The sequence below is a fragment of the Tyto alba genome, unplaced genomic scaffold (assembly GCF_018691265.1).
Source record: "Tyto alba isolate M040663 unplaced genomic scaffold, T.alba_DEE_v4.0 Super-Scaffold_38, whole genome shotgun sequence".
In the NCBI taxonomy this organism is placed as follows: domain Eukaryota; kingdom Metazoa; phylum Chordata; class Aves; order Strigiformes; family Tytonidae; genus Tyto; species Tyto alba.
Window position 1 is genome coordinate 30,295,933 of NW_024881313.1, and position 25,624 is coordinate 30,321,556.

Below are 25,624 nucleotides of genomic sequence, written 5' to 3' on the forward strand. Positions count from 1 at the left end.
GCATAAAATTAATTAAAATATGGGAATTTAAGTGGAATTGCTATTGAGGAAAATCATTCTCTAAAGTAGTCTGTTTAAAGACAATTATGACATTCTGCAGGTTGATTTTGGCTGACTGGTACTTTTTAACCATTCATAGAATCTCAGTAATCATCTGGAAATGCCCTTTGAGTCTGGGGGATTTGTGCCTATAAATTAAGTGGATAAATTCTAATAAAACTATTAATCCTTACATACATGAATGTCAATATGCAGCAGTCACCTGTCATGCGTGTTGTAGCACACAGTAAATGGCATAACTGTTGTCTGTTTTGGCAGAGTTTCCCAAAAATTGTGCGTTGAACAGTAGGCACTTTGTTTTTAAGTTCAGATTTCTGCAGCCATTTATAACTGTTTTACATGTAAAAACATGCAGTATAAAACTGTAAAGCACTGTAATAGCATTAAGTAAAATACTTCCTGCTACAAAGTTTAAAATACCCTGTCCAAGTGAAATTTAACTAGATTTTCAATTAGCTTTCCACCTGAACATCACAGGAAGAAAAACAGGAGGCCAAGAGTGTGGATGACTTTCAGCCACCTCATTATTAACTTAAAACATCTGAAAGCTATCCATCAGGGCCTTATCTTGTCCAGGTTAGTTGCCTTTCTGTGAGCTACAGGATCTTAGAGAGCCCTTCATTCAGCTCCACCAGCCTGTCCTCAGCTTTGTACCAAGGAGTATGTTGGTTTTTTCTTGCGATGGGTTTCCCTGCTGTAGGCTGTGCGAACCTTCACTCCCCTAGAGTGAGCTCTTGCTTGTAAGTACAGAGAGGAAGTGGAAGGGCAGCAGACATCGCTTGTGCTGAGCACTGATTAACGGGAAAGGGTTTTCATTTCCTGTGCTAGCCCTGGAAAATCTGCCCCGGATTGCAGGTTATGAAGTGGGAGAACTCACCGCATCTCAACATGCGATGGCTGGCATGCTCTTTCTAGTCTTAAACTCTATGCTTATAGCCACCTGAAGAACAAGAGATTAATTTTCAAATTAATTAGCATTGAGAGCTTACATAAAAAAAAATATTAGCACATAAAATAGTGGATAATTAAAAAAAAAAAGGCATTTTTATCTTCAATGCCTTGCTGTGTAATTACAGAGCAGTTCTAACTACAGTGAGTGCTATTGAACATGTATATCCTTTTTCTGAATCTGTTTAATGGTAGGATAATACCAAATGAACTTGGGAGCTTTAGTATTTTTCATTTTATTCAAGCCATCTCCACTGACAGTAAAGTCATTATCATACAACTTCCAGAGTTACAGCGGAAGTATGCATTAAAATGACTCCCAGCAGAGCACAGATCTAGAGAGCTTCCTGTTAATGCTCTGACTCTTTCAAAAGATATGGTGTATTTTTACTGATCTTCCTACAAGGAAGAGTAACAACACCAGTTCTCAGTTAAAATACCCTTATAGTTTAGAAAAACAGTCAGTCAGTAATAGACTAATAGGTACTTTAGCCTTAGAGCTGAATCATGAAGCCTAATATTTAAAGGAATGTGTCATGCAAATAATTCTTTATGGTATTCCCCTTTGGTTTATAGTATATTAGTCTGAACCCACTTGCTTAAGCGGATGCAAAATTTTAGGTGCATGTCTGTTCCCATTTAAATGGCTGGCAAAAAATAGTGGTAAAATAGATTGTATCTGTAAATGGTAGTGGTAACTTCTCAAAATGCTCTACAGCTGCTCAATTTGAACAAATCAGCTTTGAAGTAGATGCCTGTTGTCCTTCTTTCATTGTTATGGAAACTAAAGGGGCAGGTTTGTCTTGTGGTTTAAGATATTTTACTTGGTATATGAAGGAGGTGGGGTTATACCTTTGCTTAGTTGATTCTACCTTAATCAAATGATTTATCTTTGTCTAGCAAATAGTCTTACAGAATTACAAATCCAGAATGTGTAAAGAAAATTTAAAATTTTAACTTTAAAATTAATTATAAATATATTGGAACGAGGTTATTTATTTGAGACAGCCAGCATGGCTTCACCAAGTGCAAGTCCTGCCTGACCAACCTAGTGGCCTTTTATGATGGAGTGACTATATCAGTGGACAAGGGAAGAGCTACAGATGTTGTCTATCTGGACTTCCGTAAGGCCTTTGACACAGTCCCCCAGAACATCATTCTCTCTAAATTGAAGAAATACGGATTTGATGGGTGGACTGTTTTGTGGATGAGGAATTGGTTGGATGGCTGCATCCAGAGTGTAGTAGTCAATGGCCTAGTGTCCAGATGTAGACAAATGATGTCCCTCAGAGGTCCATACTGGGACCAGTACTGTTTAATGTCTTTATCAATGTCATAGACAGTTGGACTGGTGCAAGCTCAGCAAGTTTGCAGATGACACCAAGCTGTATGGTGCGGTTGACACACCTGAGGGATGGGATGCCATCCAGAGGGACCTTGACGAGCTTGAGAAACAGGCCCATGTGAACCTCATGAGATTCAACAAGGCCAAGTGCAAAGTCCTGCACCTGGGTCAGGGCAACCCCCAATATCAATACAGACTGGGAATGAAGGGGTTGAGAGCCGCCCTGTAGAGAAGGACTTAGGGGTACTGGTGGATGAAAAGATGGGCATGAGCCAGCAATGTGCACTCGCAGCCCAGAGAGCCAACCACATCCTGGTCTGCATCCGAAGAAATGTGGCCAGCAGGTTAAGGGAGGTGATTCTTCCCATTTACTCCACTCCGGTGAAAGCCCACCTGGAGAGCTGTGTCCGGCTCTGGAGTCCTCAGAACAAGAAAGACATGAACCTGTTAGAGCAGGTCCAAAGGAGGGCTACAAAAATGATAGAGGTATGGAACACCTCTCCTGTGAAGAAAGGCTTAGATAGTTGGGGTTGTTGAGCCTGGAGAAGACTCCAGGGAGACCTTATAGCAGCCTTCCAGTACTTAAAGGGGCCTTGTAAGAAAGATGGGGATAGACTTTTTATGTGGGCTTGTTGCGATAGGACAAGGAGTAATTGTTTTAAACTAAAAGAGAGTAGATTCAAACTAGATGTAAGGAAGAAATTTTTTACAGTGAGGGTGGTGGAGCACTGGAACACGTTGCCCAGAGAGGTGGTAGATGCCCCATCCCTGGACGCCTTCAGGGTCAGGTTGGGCGGGGCTCTAAGCAACCTGATGTAGTTGAACATGTCCCTGCTTATTGCAAGGGGGTAGGACTAGATGAGCTTTCAGGCCTCTTCCAACTGAAACCATTCTGTGCTTCTATGATTCTATGATTTATATCTCATCTTCTTTCCAAGTTATTTTTCTCTTTCTGCTTCACAGAAATATTTGTTTTAGGGATATTCCCATGTGAATATCATGGACAGGACAAAATAAGATACCATATGTATTGCAGGATTGTTGCTGACCAGATAATTTCTAAGATGATGTATAGGTGTTGTAAGGTGCTTGGATCCCCACCTCACTCCTCCATCCTGGTCCTCTGACTGTATTCCTTTTTCAGTGTCAGATAACTAGTTGCCTACAAGAGGAGACTCAAGCACAGTTAACTGGTGTCTCATTCAAGGATCCACCTCAGACTACCAGGATACCCAGCATGCTCTGAAATAGCAGCTCTGAAATGCCTGTCCTGTGGGCCTCGGGTCCTCAGCACTGGCTCTTTCCTTCTGCACACCTGCTTCCATTGTACAGTGCTTCTTTCTGACCCAGGCAAAACTGTTATCTTAACCCAGGCCATAGCAAATGTAGCTATATTGACAAGTCCCCCAACATGATCTTAGCAGGCTTCATGTCTCCAGCTTCCCTCCCTGGCACCCCCGTCCTGTACACAGCCAGTGGCTTTCAAAGTTGCGCCTGCTCTTCTTTTTGTCAGTCTTTGAATGTGATAAGTAATGCAAGAAAATATATGTGATGAAAGTCCAGATGGTCTCTACTCCTAGAAGGTTGTGAGAAGCTGCCTGTGTCTGCAGAAGACCTTTCTTCTCATGAGCAGTAAAATGTGTGTTTTGGGGAACAAGGGTGAGAGGAAGTTGATCAATAATGTCTTTTTACATGATGGGAATGTTATTTATCACACCTGCTTGTTTACTAGCACCATTTGTTATGCTATAATGAGTTTTCAAGCGTGCCCACATCCTTCTTTGTTGACAGTGTCACTTGAGAAATATGCCTCGTAAAACCTATTAATTGAAATTTATAGTGCTGATCACTGCAAGGCCTACGTGGGCATGATTGGCTAAGGGCCATCTAGTGTTTCAAACACGGTAGAGGAGAAATGTCATATAAAAGGACATTAACTGTTAAAAAATAGTTGTGCTATGATGGACTAAGGAAAAATGCAGAATCTTGAACTAAATATTGGCTGTTTTATCCATCTTGAAAATAGTTGGAGTCTGGCTGTTCTACATGGATGCATTATCCACAATTAAATCAGCATCACGTTAGCTTCCAGTTTTGCATTTTAAAATGCAGGACAGTATAAGAATCTTGCCAGACATGAAAAGCCCTGACATATTGCCTTGACTTAATAACATGCATACGTCAACATTCATTTGCTCAAGCCACACTCTACATATGTATAATTGTATCCACTGATACAGCAGGTGGTTTTATACTGAAGCAAGTTGACAGACAGCCTGTGCTGATGCTGTGGAATCATACAGCGTGTCGGCAGTGAATCTGAGCAGACTGAGGTGTTACAAAGAGTCTGCATCCACAACATTTTGACTATGACTGATGAAGGTGTAATTTGTTTAATTTTTATGGGGTAAATTAGGATAGGAAGAATTCAATTATATGCACTAAAATAAAGATGGTAAAGTCCTTGCAGCTTCGACAGATACTTGGCAGTGAATCTATTACAACCTAATTTCTTCTGTTTAGTAATTTTAAATGCTTAAGCATTAGGAGTGGGAAGTCATATCTGTGATTTAAACACAACATACTTGTATTCTAATCTTGGCTTTGATGCCAGTGTGCTAGAGTTATGCTTTTAGCCTGGCAGGCGAGTTTGATTTCTTAGGTTGCCCCAGAGTAGGTAACATACAGAGAGTTTATCAAGTTATTTACTGATCAGTTCCAAATATAGAGTGCAGTTTTCCTCCTCATCATCTGCACTGCCTTGGAGTATTTTTTAAAAAAGGCAAAAGGCCTTTACTTGAGTAATCAAACAATCTTTATAAATCTAACTGAAAATTAAATACAAGATGTTTTGGGTAAATATTAGGTGTTACTTTAATCTCTGTAGCCCCATATGTGTAGGTGGCTACTGAAAGGGAGAGCTGACAGACATAATTACTCAGAAGTGACTGAAAAACAGAGTTCTGCCAGGTCTAATAGGGGAAAAAAGACGGTGAAATTTTAAACTCTCAAATAGAGGAGGATTTGCAATAGTAGTCCATTAAGAATAAGTAAATGCTTATGTCTACTTGGTGGTGCACTGATGTTATTGCAGGCCAACAGATGACAGCAATCAGCCACCAGGCAGAGGAGTTCTGTCCATGCATGGTCTCACCTATGGAGTGATTCGAGTGGACTCTGAAGAAAAACTTTCTGTTCTGACTGTCCAGGATGTTGGCTTAGTGATGCCAGGAGGTAAGGAAATTTGTTTGAAACTTACTATGATTCATCATTTTAAGTAATTAACTGTAGAAAGGCATAGGCGGGTGTACTTTCCTGTTAGACAACAAGCTTTGGAATTAGAACATGTGTACCTGAAAACATTTTAGTCCATTACATTGTAAAACTTCATGGTTTGGAAATTCCAATTTTTATTCTCTCTGCCTCAGTGGCTGTCTTTACTTGCATTAGTGGTGTGCTTTAAATAACCTGTCACCACATCAGAACATCCATTCCTTAACTGTGAGATACTGGTACAGAAAATAAGAAAGTTGGATTCCGATGTCTGGAGGCTATAAATATCCATAAGCCTGACCCAGATGAGACTCGGTAGTCAAAGTTTCATAACCTATGCTAAGGATCAACAGAATTGCTATCTGAAAGCTTGCAGAAAGTTTTTCCAACGATGTTGTGCTATCACCCAGTTATTAGAGGACTGAACAGTTCACGTTGATAAATCCAAAGTGAAACCAGTGCTCCTAAAGATGAAGATAAGATTTTTCATAAGAGAGCTAGATTTTAAATGAGATGTTATAGATACTAGAAACGGATAATACTGTAGTTTTTCATAAGAGAATGTCTGTTATGCACCGAAAGAATAAAACATAATGATGCATCTTATAGATTCTTAGTTGAACAACTTAAAATAAAGGAAGATAAGATTGGTTGTTGTCTAATAGTTATATAAGATATTATTATAGATGTGCCATCTTGTACTTTATATGACATTCTGATTGTTTCAATAAAAGTTCATGCTTCTGTTTATCCTCAGAGTGAGAAAAAGTTCATTCAAGATTCTTTACACTTGTACTTAAAAGACATGGGGTTTCATTTCTGGTCTGCCTTGTTCATCACATCCTCTTTCCAACTGCAAAATCTATGCATGCTGGATTCCAACTCTAGGGATTATAGCAAAAGCAGCATACCTGATTCTTATTCACATGGCTGACACATAAAATAGTGCTTCTTCCTCAGACCAGTGCTTTCTAATCCCTCCTGTTTAGCTCCTGCTGTCTCTGCAGTCCTGTAAGACCAGTGAGAGGGAGTCTGAGCTCTGATAAATTCTTAGTAAAACAACTGTACTAGTCTGCTAGAATATCTTGATCTTTCATATGGTGTTACTCGCTACTTTGGGAGCAGTGGATTTCCTGGTTGCCTGCTTATCTGGCAGTATAATTATTATCAAGAATTCCATTAGGATATTTCATTTTGCACTGACTGTGGCAAATATTGTCTTCAGTATGCAAAACTGGGAACACAGTCACATTTCACATCAATATTACAGATCGACTGAAATTTTAAAGAACAAGGCAAATCAGGTTTTGTTATCAGAGTAAAGACTGAGATTACATAAAGATCTTTGCATTCTTTGTATAAATATAATTTATAATATAAATGATACTTGATAATGTTGAACACCTTAATGTTCAAGAAACCTATTGTTAGACAATAGTCTCCATATAATTTATTTGTTCATGTCAACTCCACCACAGTGTCTTTCCCACAGCATTTATGTTCTTCTATAGGTCATTTTATAGTATTTTTTAAAGTGCTTTGCTCTCCCTCTAGCTATAATGTGTTCCGTGAAGCCAGATGGAATTCCTCAGCTCTGTAAAACAGATGAAATAGGAGAACTTTGTGTATGTGCTATTGCAACGGGTACATCCTATTATGGACTCTCGGGCATGACCAAAAATACTTTTGAGGTAAGAAGACCAAAAAATGATATATAAAATGCTTCTTTTTTAACTTTTTCTATTTCAAGATAATATTTGACATAAAATATTGATAGTAATAATATCAGAATAGCAGTAATACGAGCTGAGATTTTTATTAAGTTCTTATCCTTTTCTTTTTAATATTTGAGAAAAAGGTGAAGAGAAATACATTTACATTTCCCTTAAAAAAAGTACTGATATTGCCATTTTTAATAGACCAATCATGAATAATATCTCCTGCAAAATGCAGATCTGAATGTTGTAAACACTTTACATTAAATAATTAATGGAGACTAGTGGATATGATTCTACATCCTGCTATTGAAGCCATGAATCCTACTATGCTGTTGTGATCTGAAATTTGTTGATAGCTGATTACTGTGCTACAAGTACAATTGAAAATACCCAGTGTGAGTGATAATCCCAGATTTGATTTATTTCATGGTAGAAAGGTACTTACGTTCATTTCATAGCACTTGGATTAATTGTAAAATCATTCATAATTCATAACTGGGTCTGCAGTTTAGCAGTATATTTAGGCTGATTTGGTAAGCAAATAAACTGCCATTGAGTGAGCAGGACCACTCATTTTTAAAGTTAAGCATGTTCCTAGGAGCCCTCTCCAAGTGGGCCTCTTTTCTGTTTTACAGTGTAATTCATGTTGCAGGTATTAGAGAGTCAAAGAGTTTTGTTTTCCTGAAGTGAATTATGGCTGAGGATGTATAAGCATTAAATCTGTTCAGAGTTACCCATGGGCATTTGGCAGCAGAATTTGACATTTCTTTTTAGATGAGCCTTGAAGGACACTATACAGCCTTGGTCTTCCATTTGCCATTGGCTTAAATAACTTGGCTTTAGACAATTTCAGTTTAAAGAAGCAGCAACAGGAAAGTGTGGTTGTGTCAGAATGCAGCTCAAAGTAGCTCATGTGCTAGAAGGATAACACTTGGGATAGAAAAAGTTGTAGAAATCTATCCTGGGTATGCATCTGTTGTGCAAACATTTATAGAGGCTCTGTACGGGGCTGTATTTTCACTTCTAGACATGCTACAAAGGCATTATCACTGGTATTGTGAGGACTTAATTGACCTTAGATAAAAATGTGGTCAGCTGCAAAAGTCATTAGTGTACAGTACTTTAAAATAGCTTCACTCTAGCCTGCTTATTTCTCTATACTGTGCTGGAAAAGAGCATGATGTACTGAAAAAACCCTCTACAGTAATGTTTATGATTTAATCTCTCAATAACCTATACATACCACCTCAGGTTAGCTGCACTCTGCACAGCTTTTTTAATTTTTATTTATTCAATACTGTTTATGTTGATCTTAATTTTTTTTAAGGTCATAAATGATTTACAGAGCCATGGTTAGAGAAAATGTGTATGTTAAAAAGAGTGGGATAAAACTTGATGGAACACAGGTACTGAAAATTACACACACTAGCCTAGGAGATTCCTGACACTCCCTTTATGGTCAGCGAAGAGTAAAGAGCATCACCAGCAACCTATTTACTTCATTCCAGAAGAGCCATCTGAGAGAGCATGCCTGTAATATTTCCCAGCATGATCTCTGTGTTTAAAATTCAAGACCTGTGTTTCTCTGTTTTACAGGTGTTTCCCATGACCAGTTCTGGTGGCCCTATCACTGAATATCCTTTTATAAGGACCGGACTACTAGGCTTTATAGGACCAGGAGGACTTGTCTTTGTTATTGGCAAGATGGATGGTTTGATGGTTGTCAGTGGAAGAAGACATAATGCTGATGACATTGTAGCAACAGCATTGGCTGTGGAACCAATGAAATTTGTCTACAGGGGAAGGTTTGATCCTTTATTTTGTTATATTACGTAGAAATCCTTATTTTGCTTAGGCCAAGTGTAAGTGACCCAAAATGCTTCCAGAAGGAAGTGCCTAATCTGCACTATGGTTTCCCTCCTTTGGTGTTCATATTGCTAGAACCGGGAGACAGCAGAGGGAAGCCTAAGACAGTGTTGAGGCAGACTTTAGATACCAAGGTCCGAAACTGTGATTATTAAAATTTCCAGTTGAACAGCTGGCTAATTCTGAAGGTATTGACTCAACAGCATCCTTTCTGTCTGAGTTGAACATTTCCAATATGCCTAACACTGAAGTTCTTGAACATGACAGTGGTTCATTGTGTGACCTTCCTAATGCGCTGGAACTGAGCAGGAGACATGTAAAACTTCTGAAGAGCCTAATGCTGTAACATGCACTCACACTTGAACATGTGGCAGACCTCTCACAAAATGATGTTGCAATTACTTTCTTCTAAGATGGGGCCAGAGAAGGTGCTTATGCCAACTGTTATATAACAGCTTAACAGCAACCTTGGTGTGACCCAAATTCAGTGCTTTTCTTACCCCAGGAAGGTTCACTTCTCCAACTCTGCTGTGACACTATGCCTGCATTTGCATGATTCTAGAACAAAGCCCACTATTTCTCCTCCAGAAGTTACCCAAAACTGTTTTTGTTGCTTTTTCCTCATAAATAAAATGTTAATTGATGTACCAATTTTCTGAGTAATAAATAACAAAATCATCATTATGGAGGGTTAACTTAAAAGACAGGTTTTTCCATCTGTCCTGACACTAAATACTCTTCTTTCCTTCTCTACTATAGAATAGCAGTGTTTTCAGTGAGCGTGCTACATGATGAGAGGATAGTTATTGTTGCTGAGCAAAGGCCAGATTCCACAGAGGAAGACAGTTTTCAATGGATGAGTAGAGTTCTCCAGGTAATGCTTTTTATTTACATCTGGAAGCTATTTTTTCCTGCTTTATATTTTTTTTATTGATCTTTCCGGCCCCCAAGGTAACTGATATTTGTCTTTGAGTAACTGTAAGTCCAACTTCAGTTGTACCTAATGAGCACAGAATTGGATTCTTCTGAGTGACAAAAGTAGATATACATATCTGAGCTAGATCACCAGATTTTTTTTTTTAATCAGTGGGAGAGAATTATGTGTTTCTAATGCACCTTGTTGATAGCTAAAATAAACTGGATGAAACACAGCCTAAAAATGCTGATTTCTCTACACTGAAATGAAGGGAAGTGATTCATTAGCTCAGATCTAGGTATCTTAAGTGCAGTCAACTGCATAGAGGACACCTATTGCAAGGAATCCCATTCCAGCTGTCTGGAGGATCATGCAAGGCACATACAACTATGATAAAACACACCTTGGTGGTGGTGTTCGACATTTGACCAGAAGACAGAAGCTACTGAATACTAAAAAATTCTGATCTTCTCCTTTACATATAGCAGTCCAAGTTAAGGCAATATCATTAGCATACTCTGAAGTTTTTTCAACTCAAATATCCGCACACAAAAAATTAGATACTTTAGAAAACAGCCATCTTCCATGTCCTCCATCTCCACGGTTAAGCCAATTCTCACTCAAGAACTATAGGTTTAATGGAAATGTAGTCCAATTAAGTCTTTCTGTTGCTACCTTGTGTCGTGGCTTAACCCCAGCAGGTATCACTCACAGAGAGAATCAGGACAGTAAAAGTGAGAATCAGGAGAGTAAAAATGAGAAAACTCATGGGTTGAGATAAAGACAGTTTAGTAAGTAAATCAAAAGCCACATGTGCAAGCAATGCAAACCAAGGAATATATTCACTGCTTCCCATAGGCAGGCAGGGGCTCAGCCATCTCCAGGACAGCTGGGCTTCATCACATGTAACAGTGACTTGGGGAGACAAATGCCATCACTCCAAACACTCCCCTCTTCCTTCTTCTTCCCCCAGATTTATATGCTGGGCGTGACACCATACGGTACGGGATGTCCCTTTGGTCAGTTGGGGTCAGCTGTCCTGGCTGTATCCCCCTCCCAACACCTTGTGCACCCCCAGCCTCCTCGCTGGTGGAGTGGGGTGAGAGGCAGAAAAGGCTTTGACGCTGTGTAAAGCACTGCTCAGCAACAGCTAAAATATCCCTGAATTATCAACACTGTTTTCATCACAAATCCAAAACATAGTTCCATACCAGCTACTATGAAGACAATTAACTCTATCCCAGCCAAAACCATCACACCTTGTGAAACCGTCTCACCTCTGTCTACAGCTGGTCACCTGTTACTTCCACTTCCCTTTCCTAACTTAGTTTCTGTCCTTCCTGAAGGACTCTTTTCAGCTAAATATATTGCAGACATCTTTTTTGCTTTACCCAAGAGCCAGAAAAAAATATCCCACACAATTCAGAGAAGTTTTTATTCATTATTGATTTGTACTGAATAAGAAGGGGAATCTGTCTACCATATCCTTGAACAAACTGAGTAAATAAGCTTTCATCCATCTCAAGATAGGTTTATCTGTTCTTCTGATTTAAAAGATAGCTACATTTCCTACAGCTAGAAGCATCTCATATTCACAGTAGATCTGGATTATTATCAAGAAAAGCTAGAACCTCTAGCTTGTCCATCACACAGAAAGCCTTTGAAACACCTAGTAACACCTAGGGCAGCTGTTGTAGAAGGAAAGGCTTTTGGATTGCCCATGCTTTGATAATTTTTATCAAGTAGCAAGCTCCTAAAGAAAAGGTTGAAACTGTGAACTTACACTTACCCTGTTTTGTCAGGTGAGCATTTTTGTGACTTTTACAGAAATCATGTCTTACACCATCATAGCCAGTAGAATTCAGTACTGAACACTATGGGAGTCCTGTGTCAAGTTACTCCTGCCAGAAGTCAATCCTGTTATTTTGAGTATGATCAAGTCACAGCAGTATCTGAGAATGGTAGGCAATATATCAAAGTACACGTGTGGCTTCTTTCATTGCCCGTATGTGAAATGTGCAACTCTGGCATGCATCACTATGTGAACAAGAAGTTTCTGGTTCCACTTCAGCTAGAAGTGGAGATGGAGGACAGAAGCCAGGAACATGTGGGTTGCTTTGAACCTCCTTCCCAATCAGAGTTTTAATGACAGATGTCTGGAAATAGTAACCAGCTGTATCTGGATCATCTGCTAATGATGAGCAACATAACGATACCACATTTGTGTCATGAGTCTCGGTGATGTCCATGATAACAAACTCTATGAAATTGCTACTCATTTCTGATGATATTTGTGAGACTCGTCAGACACCCTGCGTGTGCTGCCCCATGCCAGCCCTGCCCTACACTGCCTGCTTCTGCTGTGCCTTGCTGTGTCTCTGCATCTCTTCGCAGAATAGCTGCTTAGATTTGCAGAACTTCTCTCCACTGGGTTCCACATATCATATTCTGACTCTCCCAGACCCTTCCTGCTCCTCCACAGAGGGCTGAAGGGCGGTAGAGCTGCTGTATGTGCAGGACTGCATTGGACTGCAACTGAATTTTAGCAGAGGCATGGTAGGGAGGCAGTGGTCAGGCTGGGTGTAGAGTTTCTTGAGACTAGTGGAGGAGAAGGTCTTTTAGTGACACTGTGAGTGGAGATCCCATGTCACCCAGCAGTTCAGTCAGATGGATCCTCGATACTCATTCATCTCCCAGGCTGCTGTAAATTGATCTGACCCTTTAGGCAGGGTTGTGGTTCCTATACCTGGCAGACTGGATGTTAGTTTTACCAGTGCCAGCACACTGGCCAGACTTGACAGGACTAGGCAAAGCTAGATTTACTGCAGAACTGAAGTGTCTGCTCAGAGAATTTTGTCAGAATGAGGTGTTTTCTTAGCTTGAACAACATAGCAATCTGGACTCTCTGCAAGTTCTGGTATCTCTAATCTATTTTCTCAATGAAACAGAGGGATAATGATTTCAGATACTCTGTTTACTTCTGGCTGGACAGAGTAATTTCAGAAATCAAACCATCTCATCAAGAGGCATAAATGCCACCAGTATTAAAATTGACTGGCACTCTTCCCTCAGAATTTTAAGGCTCAGTTCATTAGTGCTGACCCTTGTGAAACAAAGACATTCCCTGCCTCAGAAATGTGCCAAACTCAGAAGTGTGAAAGGTGACAATTTTGAATGACCCATGACATTTTATCAGGCATTGTACTGCAGAGGTAGCTATCGAAGGAGACAGTTCGGAAGTCACTGAGGAATCATTATATGTAACACCCGTCATCCCACCCCGGCTGGGTGTTTACATTCACCAACTCTAGGAGACCGACTGTTTTACATTTTAATAAGAGTGGTTACTTGTCCTGTAATGGTTTTCCTTCAAGCTGGTGTCAGGTGAAGATCCCATGATTTATCACTGTTTTTCAGCACCTACAAATAATATTATGATTAGGAGGTTAGGATGGTTTCTGCCAGAAACATGAGTCATTGTGTGTTGGCTGTCATGTATATCTTGCTATTGCTGATCTTTCAGGTAAGGTGTCCAGCAGTGAGGTCTTCCAATATTACGTGAGATCTACCACTACTAAAACTCCAATGTTTGTAAAATGAGTAACTGCTTTATTATTCTTTCTTATGAATTGTTGCAATCAAATCAATAAAAAATGAAGCAAACAGAAGCCAAAAGCAAAGCATTACTTAGAGTGTCTGTAGAAGTAATCAGTAATTTATTGGTCTACACTTAAATACATAACTATAAATGATTATTTGATTCTCAGCATCTTCAAGGCAACAGATGCATCCATTCACTTTTCTCACAGTTAAAAATTAAAATTCGAGTTAAGTAAATTGTATTTTTAAACTTCATTTAACTTCATCAGAGATGCTGTCTGTAATTTGTTTCTCAGTCTGGGTGGATGTCTGAAGTTGTTTTTCTAACTCCCAGCAATTTTTGTTACCAGTGTAAGGAAAATAACTAGTTAAAATGTGTATGGAATTAAAATCTAAGTGCATGGATATTTATGGTGTTTTAAATAAATTATGTAGCTACTGTATGTTGCAGATTTCTTGAAAGTGATTCAGTTTACTCCACTTGTCAGACAATGAACATGGTTACTGTAAGATTCAAAGATGCTTATTTTTCAGGTTTTAATTCAACAGATCTTTTTTCAAGTGGATCATTTTGTAGTTTTCCCTTATATTATTGTAATTTCCCATTTCTGCCTGGCAGTCTCTTACACTGTAATCAGGGAGTGAAACAGTTATTCTCTTAGAAAAAAATCTGCATACATCAGTAGGTAAATGGTGATATACATGGTGCAACCTTTGAATTTTTTTTTGCTCTGCAAGATGGACTGGATGTTAAGTTGACAGGAGTCCTTTGAACTTTAATTCTGAGAAGTGCGCAGGTTAAAATTACTTTCACATGGGTTGCCAGTCCGTCCTAGTAATAAACCTCCAGGAGACATGCTACTAATGTGTACCTAAAAAGGATGCCTAGGTAGCATTTCATAATAGATTTCCGTGTATTTATCACCGGCCTTTTGTTTGCTTTTTTATCTTCTGGAATGAGTGTAATAATGTCAGAGTTACATTTCTGTCTACCTGTTCCTGCTGAAAAATACCTCCTTATCACTAAAGTTGCTGAAGTGTCTTTCCATAGCCAGTTAATTATTAAGGTTGTTTCATGCAGTAATTCAGAGCAACATGTGCTTATTAGAATGATGAAAAATTAGCCTTTCATTAAAATCAACTTCCTGCTTTTTTTAGGCTATTGACAGTATTCATCAAGTGGGAGTCTACTGCTTAGCGCTCGTACCAGCAAACACACTTCCCAAGACACCACTGGGAGGAATACACCTTTCAGAAACCAAACAGCTCTTCTTGGAAGGATCACTGCATCCTTGTAATGTGCTGATGTGTCCCCACACATGCGTAACAAACCTGCCTAAACCAAGGCAGAAACAACCAGGTAAGATGAGTGAAAGGAAAGGAACCATTGCTTAATGCTTTGTGTTCATGGTACTGTATGAAGCAAAATCAAGTAACTGTTGATGCAGGTGAGAATCAGCTCAGTCAGCTGTTCCTGTTAAATATCCCAAGTGTGTTAAGGACATTGGTTTTGGCAGAAGCTAGAAGTACCTTCACAAAGAGTGCAAGGAAAAACAGTCCAGAAACCTAAGTTCAGTAATGATGAAGGCATTTTTATCACTCAGCAAGGCACTGCTGATACCACACCTGAAGTTCTTTGTAAATTCCTAGGCAGTTATGTTTAAAGAGGATGGACTGAGACCAAAACAGAGAAAATTTTGGCTTATTTGAAGGCTGAGTTTGTAAAGTAGAAGCAGAACGGAAGAGGACTGCTGACACTAAATAACAGTGCTGGAAGAAGAGCAAATACCTAAAAACTGGTCATGAATAAATTAAACCCAAGAATGAGGATAAAGGTTTTTACCTAAATAGGAGGCTCTGGATTATTCTTATAGCAGGTATATTTGAGGGAACACCCTAACTAGTTTTAAGGTGGTTCTTCAGAAGTTCTGCCACACTATATGAAGAATATTGAATGAAATGGTACAGCAGGGCAATGACTCGAGACCGAGAAAGCCCTTGTAGCCTTCTGTAGTCCAGTCACTGGTTACTCATGCCCAATGACCAAGCAAAGTTTAGCAAATTTTTAACTTTGAATCCAATTGCAAATTTTAATATTCAGATTCATTGCAAGGATTTCTGAATCTGTAGCCTCAGGCTTAAGACCTGAATTCAGCTACGTTAGACTAAGTGTTGGTTACTTTCCACTTTGAAAACCAGCTTGGAATATGAAGTGGTTTACCCTCTGGATCTCAAATATGGGGACTTTCCATCATGAATTCAGTACAAGTTTGCCAAAACCATCAGTTTATTCCTTTAAAACCTTTGGACAAATGTTTCAGAAATCAAAACCATAATGTCAGTTCGTGGATACTGGGAATGTCAGAGATTAATAGTGACTTCCACTAATTTAACGAAAGCAATGAAACCTTTAACTGCAGTGCTCACTTTGGTATTTCCTTGTTACTGCTTTGCAAGGTAATCATTGAATTAGGTCAATGCAGTGGAGATACTTATCAATACATTATGTATACATTATGTATCACTATGGTAAAAGCAATGCCAGGAATGCAGGAACCAAACTGATAGCATCACATTCTCCCATTTTGCATAGGTGTGACATACTCAGAGGATACTGCTTTCAACTTTTTAAAGCAGAATATTCTGTAGATGTTGTTTATTGCACATCATCTGGTTACTTACACATCTCGTATTTTGTCACTTCATACCATCACTGAGACAAAGCTTGGACATCATAGACTAGAAGTAAAGCCTAGTATCAATTGCAGTTGATTAGTGATCCATGCTGGAGAAGCAGAAAACAAATGTTAACATAAATGGTATCTGCGAGACAGGTATTTTTCCCTGATGACAGCAACAAAACTTCAGTGAAATCCACCTCATGGAGAAGTGTCAGCCATGTCATCTTCCTTTCTTCTAGGGTTAGGTTATTTAGTGTCTACCTTGTGTTAAAGGGCTTGCATGTAGTTTATCATATGCACCATCTGCCTTCCTAATCCTTGTCACTTCAAGTCTATAGCATTGTGGAATTGCTAATACAGATGCAACTTAGCCCAGGGTACAGGAGAGAGAAATAGGACCATTGTCCCTGAAGCCTGGATACATCTCATCTGGTTTTAGGCACTTGAATGGACATGCCTAAATTAGGAGCTGAATTGTTCAAAGATTCCCTATATCAAGGCAGACAAAATGTGTCTCTGGCTGTAGAGAACCCATGCTAAATGGGCTTCTCAGTTAGACATTTTTAGAGAGGATGAATCCAGGGCTGCGTATCTTCCAGCTACTTCTGGTCCCTCAACCAAAGTTTGTATCAACAGAGGTGTGCTTAAGGTTTGGTTTTGTGGATAGCAATGAGGAAAATATCATGTAATGCAAAAGAAATAAAAATAATTTTCATCCATAAGTGAAAGGTTTTTATGGCATTTTGCACATTTCTGCTTTATTCTAGAAATTGGCCCTGCCTCTGTGATGGTAGGGAACTTGGTCTCTGGAAAAAGAATTGCACAGGCCAGTGGTAGAGATTTGGGTCAAATAGAAGATAATGACCAAGCCAGAAAGGTAAGCTAAATTTATCTGATATTGCTTATATTTAGCTAGTTAGCTTCAGGACACTTAGCAGTACATACGTTGTTTTATTATTATTGCAGAATTGGTTGATGGCTTTTTTAATTCACACTAAAATACTTCAGAACCCAGTTTACAGATAAATATAAAATAGTCATGAGAGGAGATTAGTGCATTTCATTTTCATGGATTTTTCTTACAACTTTACATAGGACAACAGAACAAACATGGTGGAGAGTGTTACTGGGGCTTCTACCAGAAATCACCTTCTATTATATCTTTTTTTACTATCTCAAGTGGAGTCCAGGGTATTTTGTGTATATATATGGTCCTGACCATATTTGTTGTTATTTTGATCCTGTAAAATTAAGTTGAAATGCAGCTCTTTTGGGGGCTTATGTGAGTAATTAAATTAGTAAGTTCTAAGCTGTATAAACGCTTATATATTTATAGCAAGAAAAAGAGAGGAAACTAAATAATTAAAATTGTGCTTAAATTCTGAGAGATCAGTAAGAACTGTTTTATTGCTTTGAAAGTATATGTAGTAATACATCATAATCCCAGCAGTAGCTTCACTTCCAGAGAGGCCGCTGCTACCATGCAAAAGCACCTTGCCATAAATATCTGTGATGACAAGAGAATTAATTCATGTTTAGTGCTTCTGGGTATTGATGCAAAATGTAGCATATAAATAAGAAAGACATAGCTAAACTAGCAAAAATAGTAATCTGTTTCTTAAAGCCAAAAAGTTACTTAGTGTCATGACTGTCACTCTGCTTTATTTTAGTTCCTCTTCCTCTCAGAAGTGTTGCAGTGGAGAGCTCAGACCACTCCTGACCATGTGCTTTACACTCTACTCAACTGCAGGGTAAGAAGCTCAGACCATTACTCTGACAGGCTGCAGTACGGAAAATGGCACGCTGGTATTTCAGCTGCACCTCCTTGTGCTGTGGCTGAACACCACCTTTCTGTTTCTTTTCCCATTAATACTCAGCTGCTATATTAAATGTTCACTGAGGCAGAAAGGAAAAGAGAATAATCACTGTCAGTTGTCAACATATAGATTGCTTCTGTATCAGGCAGTGCGCCTTACACATATCTCATTTCTTTTTCCACCACATATATGTTGTGGCTGAGTTGACACTACCAATCTGTTTCAATACAGATCATTCCTATACCAAAGAGTAGTATTTAATACTTCTCACCATCCTGATTTCCAATTTGAAAAGTACAGGCTTGGCAAAATCAACGCATTTTCCCTAAATAAAACAATGATTGTTGGTTTTGAGACTGGACCATCTGGGGGAGGTGTGAGAATAGGGAAAGCAGGTGAAGAGTAAAAGAGATACGACCAGAATCCACCAGGTCTGCAGAGGATCATTAATAAATCTCTCTGCATAGCTTCCATGAGGTGCCAGCACAGAATTTCATTGCTTATCAAAAATTAATTAATATATGTCACATGGTACAGAACTTGGCTTTACTGAGAGTAGGTGAATACAGACTTCCTAGATGATTGGAGATGACAAACCAGTAATTCCCAAGACCATTGTAGAGAATGAAAGTCTGATTTCAAACCATCCCACCACAGTACATCTGGACATATCCATCAAAACTGGGAAACATATGTAGTGTGTGAGGGTCCCCAGGAGAGGAGGGGCCTGGAATAGTGCTATTGCCCGGGGCCACCTGGAGTAGCTGGTGTTGCCTCAGCCCACGTGGTCCCTGCACAACAGGGATGGGTTCTTAAACATCCAGTAATTTGTGAACCCCTGTGAAATGATCACTTACTGTATTTAGATGATATGCTTCCCCAGCCCATATTACAATACTGGTACCAAAGTTCACTTTGAGGCTACCAATCAGTCATTAAATGTCCTTTTTTGCAGTTCAGATTAATAGCTAATATGATGTGAACATATGCAACCTGACAGATAATAGTGAATTAGTAATGTGATTGTCTGTGGCGAAGTAGGAAGCTTGAGAGGCAGTGCTGTTTATAGGTTCAATATTGCACCATTAAAGTAGTGCATTGTTCTGTCGTGTAAGTTAGGAGCAAAGATGCTGTGAGAAAGAGACAGTGACTGTCCCATCTCCTCCACACAGGCTCTTGCTTTTGAGCTTTAAATAAAGCCAGACTTCCCATGCTGGCAGAAGGGTTCACACAGTGGGAGGGAAGGACGTGATGTGCAAAACAAGGCTTAACAAAATAATTTATCATTCCATAGAAGTGAAAAGTGGTTGAATTTTGAAATTCAGTTTCTTCACTGCTCTCAGTGTGGAGAACCTTACCACATGAAATCTGTTTGAGAGATGTAATGCTGTATGGAGAGATTTCATGTTTTATGAGAAGGAGTGACAGGTTTGGTGGGGTTTAGCCTAGGCAAGTTTTATTACCCATCTTGAATTTCAGTTCTGGTTTGTAACTTTTCCCTTTTTGTCTTCCTTGCACATTGTCTGTACACTTTGTTCTAAAACACCCAGGCATCTTTCAGTGGATGACTAATAGAAATCCACCAAGATTAGTATGTTCCTGTAACCTAAGCTTTTTGAGAATTTGGAATATTTAAAAATTAGTGCAGTGCATTGTTTTTAGTGTGTCATGAAGGACTGCAACACCTTAACATTGCAGGACACTTCATATAAAGGACCTGAAGGGAATAGTTGCCTGGTGTTTGCCAATGATTCTTGTCCAACAACAGGATTCTCCCTCCCTACACTTCATATAAACACTGTCTTCCCACTGGTTCACATGCAGCAAGTGCCAGAAGTCTTAAATTTAAACAAGTTTTGCACAAATTTACATGATTTGCTGCAATTCCCTTTCTGTGTCAGTGGGGCCTGTGCTTCTGATGTATGTGGGGATATAAAGGGTGCTTGTTCCCATGACTATGTAAACAGGCAATTTCTTGAAAGAAGGAACGAAGAGTTTAAGCACATTCCTACTGTCAGGTCTACAGTGGACATCTACAGAACACCCAGACCTCAGGTCACTTTGGCCATATTTAGGGCTGGACAGATGGAAGCTGCCTCTAGTCCAGCATCTGTGTAGTTGCATATGACTTTAGAGGAAGCTTTCTTGTTGACATGATCTCTGCATTGTTCAGAAGACTGACTAAAATTCCCTGAAGTGGATTTCAGTAAGTGTGGTTGCTGAAGATGGTGAGGAGGAATGCTGAGCCTTGGCTTTGTCCATTTTACTTTCAGTTAGGTTGTCCTCTTTGTTGACAGTTTATAATAGTTTGTAAATGCCAAGTGATGCCTGGTAACATGCCATTACTTCCAGTGCTAGACCTTTATCAAACTGCTCTTTCTTCTCTGAAGCTTGTGGTCAATAAATACTGTGGTGGTGTGTGGAATGGTGATGGTGGATAGAAACCAGCAATCAGGACAATTGTTTATTATTCCTTGCCATGTTAAAATGGAGAATAAAGAATATTTCTTTAAAACATTAGACCTTCATGCTTTCTCTCTTAATAAGGATAGCGATACAATATTTTCGATTGTGTTGCATTGCATTTTTCATATATTTTTCTTTTTAAGTGTATATATATATAAATATTCTTACCTTTTCTTCCCCCAATATTTTCAGACTCCATATTTTTAAGTGAACTCAGTGCTTGTGATAGGTGCCAGGTATATCATAGCAGTACTGGAGACTGAAATCCTCTTTTTCCACAGAACAGGTGCACAAGGTGCACCCCTTCCTGTACTGCCCTGTCCCTTTATCTCAGCCCAGACCTGGCCAGACCAGCTCTAGGCACAGTCAGATTGACCTGCACATTCGTTTTTAGACTTCTCTTCAGAGGTGTCAGCTGTGATAATGAATTTTGTGATACAAATGTATGTATTTCTCTAAATACGTGTTTGTGTGTGTGCATATATACACACATATATGTATTTAGGAAATGCAAGAATTGTAACACTCAGCCAATTTAAAACTGTTAAAACTATCTGTTTGATAATTTTAGGTTAGCGCTATTTGAAGTGCTTCAAAAAGCCAAACTCTGTAGCATATTGTCACTTCCCCTTTTTTTTTTCATGCTGACCAGAGTTACTCAAATTCACCAAATGCCTTTCTTCTCTCTTTCATTTATATGCATGTGCTTAGCTTTTCTTTCAGAGTAATTCTTTTCCCCCATCACAAAGTATTGCTTTCTCCTGTGTCTTTTGTCTCTTGTCTTTTAAAGTATTTCTGCTGTGCCATTTGGCTTCACTCCAGCATGCAGACAACAAAGCACAGTTTTCAGGATTGCTCTCCACAGATTCTCCAGATTGCTGCAGAGACCACAAAGGCACTTTCCTGGCTGTAGCAGGAATTCTGCCTGTGTAGCAAGTGAAGTACAGGTTACATGGGCAGGACATTAGCATACTACTGTACTCCCTTGGTTAGAGCAAAACCACTGTTGAAGGCAGAAGATACAGAGAAAGGAATAGAGAACATTCCTCTGCTTTACAAACATCTTTTTGCCTTCAAACTATAGTTTGGCATAAGGCTGAAGGTTTCTGTATTTAAGTTGATTGCGTGACATATTGCAGCTGCACCTCATCCAGTAACTTCTAAGGTGCAGAGGAAAATAGAGTTTCAGCACACTGCATTATCTTCTGTAACATTTATCTCTCTTCCTGTGCAGGGAACAATAGCCAACTCGCTAACATGTGTCCAGCTACATAAACGAGCTGAGAAGATAGCTGTCATGTTGATGGAAAGGGGACATTTACAAGATGGAGACCACGTGGCTTTGGTTTACCCACCAGGTAAAGAACTGCTGTGTTCGGTACCTTGGGAGTCCCGAAAGCTTATCAAGATCCTTTACAGCAGTGCTGCATTGGTGGTGTTACTAACCTATAAACAATGTTAATTAGTAAATCACAAAATATTTGCCTTATGTACATTTCTTTGAACTTAGTCAAACATGTTTAAAAGAATTTCTCTTTGCCTATGCACATGCTTATTATTTCTTTGGGTTCAGATTATGATTAACCTGTATTTTTAAGACCTGTCAAATTTAGTTGCTTCTTTTCTTTTAATTTGCTGGAAATATACTATTTTATGAGCACACCATTCTGCTAAAATATTCCATCTGCTGAGTGTTCTTAGATTCTCCTGTTAAATTCCCTCTTAGAAGTGCTGCGTTTCATGAGGTTAAAGCAGCAATACCTAGGAAGTGATCTATGTTTTTTTAGAGTAGAAATATGATGAATAAATAGCAGATGATTAAGAAATATAAAATTATGATCACGATTTTCTCTACAGATCTTTAATCTAGCCAGCTCTCTGGCTTGGATTTTCATCTTTTGACATAAAGGCTTTTAGGCTTGTTTTAACCAGTACCATGTTTGACACTTGATTGAAATGATTTCTTATCTAGTGCTGCTCTTTTATCTTTAGCATTTCATGTGTGTTGGTGAAATAAACAGTCTGATTTGTGGTATTTGGTTAGTAAGGGTTGCGAGATACTGGTTAAATCTTTATAGTTTATTGAGTAGTTTCTCGACAGTTAATATGAGATAAACTTTTTCCACAAAAGACTAGTATTTTAAACTTAAGGGTTTTTTTTTTTATGTATTTCATTTCCCATGAATAAAGCATTTTATTGAAAGAACAGTAACCTACCAGTACTGTAGATCCTTTTTCACTGGAAGAATGAAACAGCCTCCATTATTGTCTTATCACAGCCTGTGTAGAACACCAGGGAGCTATCAAACAACAGTATTGAAGGGGTCTTTGTGCTGTACTCTGTTCAGCCTCCTTAGATAGCCTGAAGTGTGCTGTCCACAGTCTATTACCTACAGTCAATATTTACCTAGAATAACACCTAATTTTATGTTAAATTTCAAAATCATTATTGCCATTTTTTACTGTAAAATACCAGGTAAATAAGTCAAAGCTGCATATCTAAAGTTAAAAATAACAGGAGAAAGACAATATTTAATGAAACCTCCAGATATTCTTTCTCCAGTTGATAGGAACAGGCATCATCCTACCTCATCCTTTTGCTGGGGCATCCCTCTTCTTGTAGATTCATTTTTCTGTTAGACAAATTTGTAAATTTATGAAGATAATTAATCTGTAGAAATCAGTCTTTTTAACAGGTTACTTCCTGATCATAAAAGTGGAGTTCACCTAAATGATGATATCTGGCTGCAGCTTTGTGTGTCTTCTTTGGTTTTTCATGCTCAGAAGAACAGTACAATTGAAAGGAATCAGTGAAGCTGAACAAATACTGACAAGGAGCTGAAAAAGAAGTCTGTTAAAGGGCTTAGTCGCTCATTTAACCTTCTGAGTTGAGTTCCAAGTAATATTTATGCTGACATAGGTGTCTGTGATTAAGTTATTTGATTTTCAAGAGGATTTTTGTTTTGTTCTTCATGCAGGAATAGACCTGATTGCTGCATTTTATGGATGCCTGTATGCAGGCTGTGTGCCAATAACAGTTCGACCTCCACATCCCCAGAATATAGCCACCACGCTACCTACAGTGAAGATGATTGTGGAGGTGAGCAGACACCTGAAAGTGCACAAATATATTAAATGGGTGATGGATTTGTGTAGTCTTTAGGAATGGTAACTTAAGTGAGTGGTGGTATAGGATGAAGAGTTTTATTCCTTCCAAAGTTTCAGGACTTCAGTGTGTTGCAGAATCAACACTGCTTGACAGCACACAACCTTGTGACTTCCGCTGTCACATTTTGCCACAGTTATGCTGCTCCTTTCAAGAAATATATTTGATGTGCTTTCTTGTATTTAGCTATATGCCAAGAATGATAGGATTCCTCACCTGTCAACACTACATTGATTATTGAGAAAAATACCAGTAGAAAGCTTAGCTTGACCTAATGGTGATTTGTGCTCAGCTCTGTACATCTAATTGTTCTGCAGGTTGAAGCATTTTCAGAGTTCTGATGTGAAGATATTGGTTGGTATTTTGTTTCATCCAGAGAAGTGTTACTCAGACTTTCTCATTCAGGGCTTTCTTTCGGTATTTTGGCATTGCACATAAATAATTGCATTGTGCTTGTTACTGAGTATTGAATGGAATTTTGAGTCTCTGAAAAAGCAAGCTGAAACAAATGTGATTTTAACATTTCTAATTAACGTTGATTTTTTCAAGTAATAGGGTCTCAAGATAGTTATGATTTGTGGTTTTCCTTATGGCATCAGATGCCACGAAGCATCAGTAGAAGTACGAGAAACTGTCCTACTGTCTTCAGGGTCCTCATTATTTAATGTTGTAGCACTAACAGTTTTTATTTATTAGCCATATTTATGCCAGTTTGATTTAAAAGCTTCTCAGCTCAGTTTACACAAGATTTTATTTCATTTTGGAGAGGGATGACCTTGTAGAAATTAAAATCTTGAGTCTGTTCCTTCGTTGCCAATGCAATCATACGAGTTTCTTGGTGTGATAAGGTCAAAGCCTGCTCTGACATTCTGTACGTCTACACAGCACCTATTGAAGTCAGTAAGAGTGACTTCTGAGCAAAAGTCAGCATACATAATTGTGTTTTGGTGATGAACAATATTTTGGTAGCAGCAAAATATAACTGAACGTTACTGAGCCCCGTCTCAAGCAGTTGCTAACCAGTAGCTAAGATGTCTTCTTTCTCCTTCCCACCATCCCTACATGTTTACCTCCAACTTGCTATTCTCCAGGCATGGACATTTGCTATTTTAATAAACTTCCAGATCTTCCAGACAATATAATTCCTGAGAGGGCTAGTAACCACCAGCTCTTCATATTCCTCTTGTTTTATGACTTCAGTGTGTCCCAAATCAAGATTTTCATAGACTGAAGATTAGCTATGTAAGAATTACCTTGCCTTGCCACAACAGTGACATGATTGGATCGAGGGATGCTGCAGTGGCTTAATTTGTCTTCACTTTGAGCTTGAAATATTTAGAATGTCCATACAGGAAGATCATGGGGTTAGAGGAAGTAAGTAGAGCTTGGATCAGTGCTCGTACGCTCCTGATTTCGTCATGTTCTCTGTAAAGTTGGCCTATAAAGTTGACCACCATGAGATTACTGTCAGCAGAAGCTGATCTCTTCTGCTCAGTGGTAAAATTTGGTGTACATATAGTTACTGATTTCCTTAGGTTGAATATTGGAAATTCAATGTGCAATGAAATGTTTCAGATTCCTTAAAGAAAAAAATACTCCTAGCAGTATTTTCACAGATTCCCAAGGGTCAGGGAAAATAAGAATGATATTGACGTTTCAGGTTTTCCTCTGTACTATCTTCAGTGATTAACAGTATTCCTATTTATGTTTGTCTATTTCCTAAAATATATTAATTTTTATAATCAGTAAGAAATATTCTTCTAGTTGT

At 38.8% G+C, this 25,624-nt stretch overlaps 1 protein-coding gene across 4 annotated transcripts in view; it reads left to right on the plus strand.

Annotated features, from left to right (window-relative positions):
• DIP2C (disco interacting protein 2 homolog C) overlaps positions 1-25,624 on the plus strand; it is a 332,048-nt gene that overhangs the window by 251,697 nt on the left and 54,727 nt on the right. For all 4 annotated transcript variants that reach the window (XM_042801790.1, XM_042801791.1, XM_042801792.1 and 1 more), the window contains 9 exons: positions 5,448-5,587; positions 7,181-7,317; positions 8,941-9,149; positions 9,970-10,084; positions 14,885-15,086; positions 17,175-17,284; positions 18,078-18,158; positions 21,925-22,048; positions 23,669-23,790. In XM_042801790.1, coding sequence (XP_042657724.1) covers positions 5,448-5,587; positions 7,181-7,317; positions 8,941-9,149; positions 9,970-10,084; positions 14,885-15,086; positions 17,175-17,284; positions 18,078-18,158; positions 21,925-22,048; positions 23,669-23,790 — 1,240 coding nt within the window. The remainder of the gene's footprint in view (positions 1-5,447; positions 5,588-7,180; positions 7,318-8,940; positions 9,150-9,969; positions 10,085-14,884; positions 15,087-17,174; positions 17,285-18,077; positions 18,159-21,924; positions 22,049-23,668; positions 23,791-25,624) is intronic.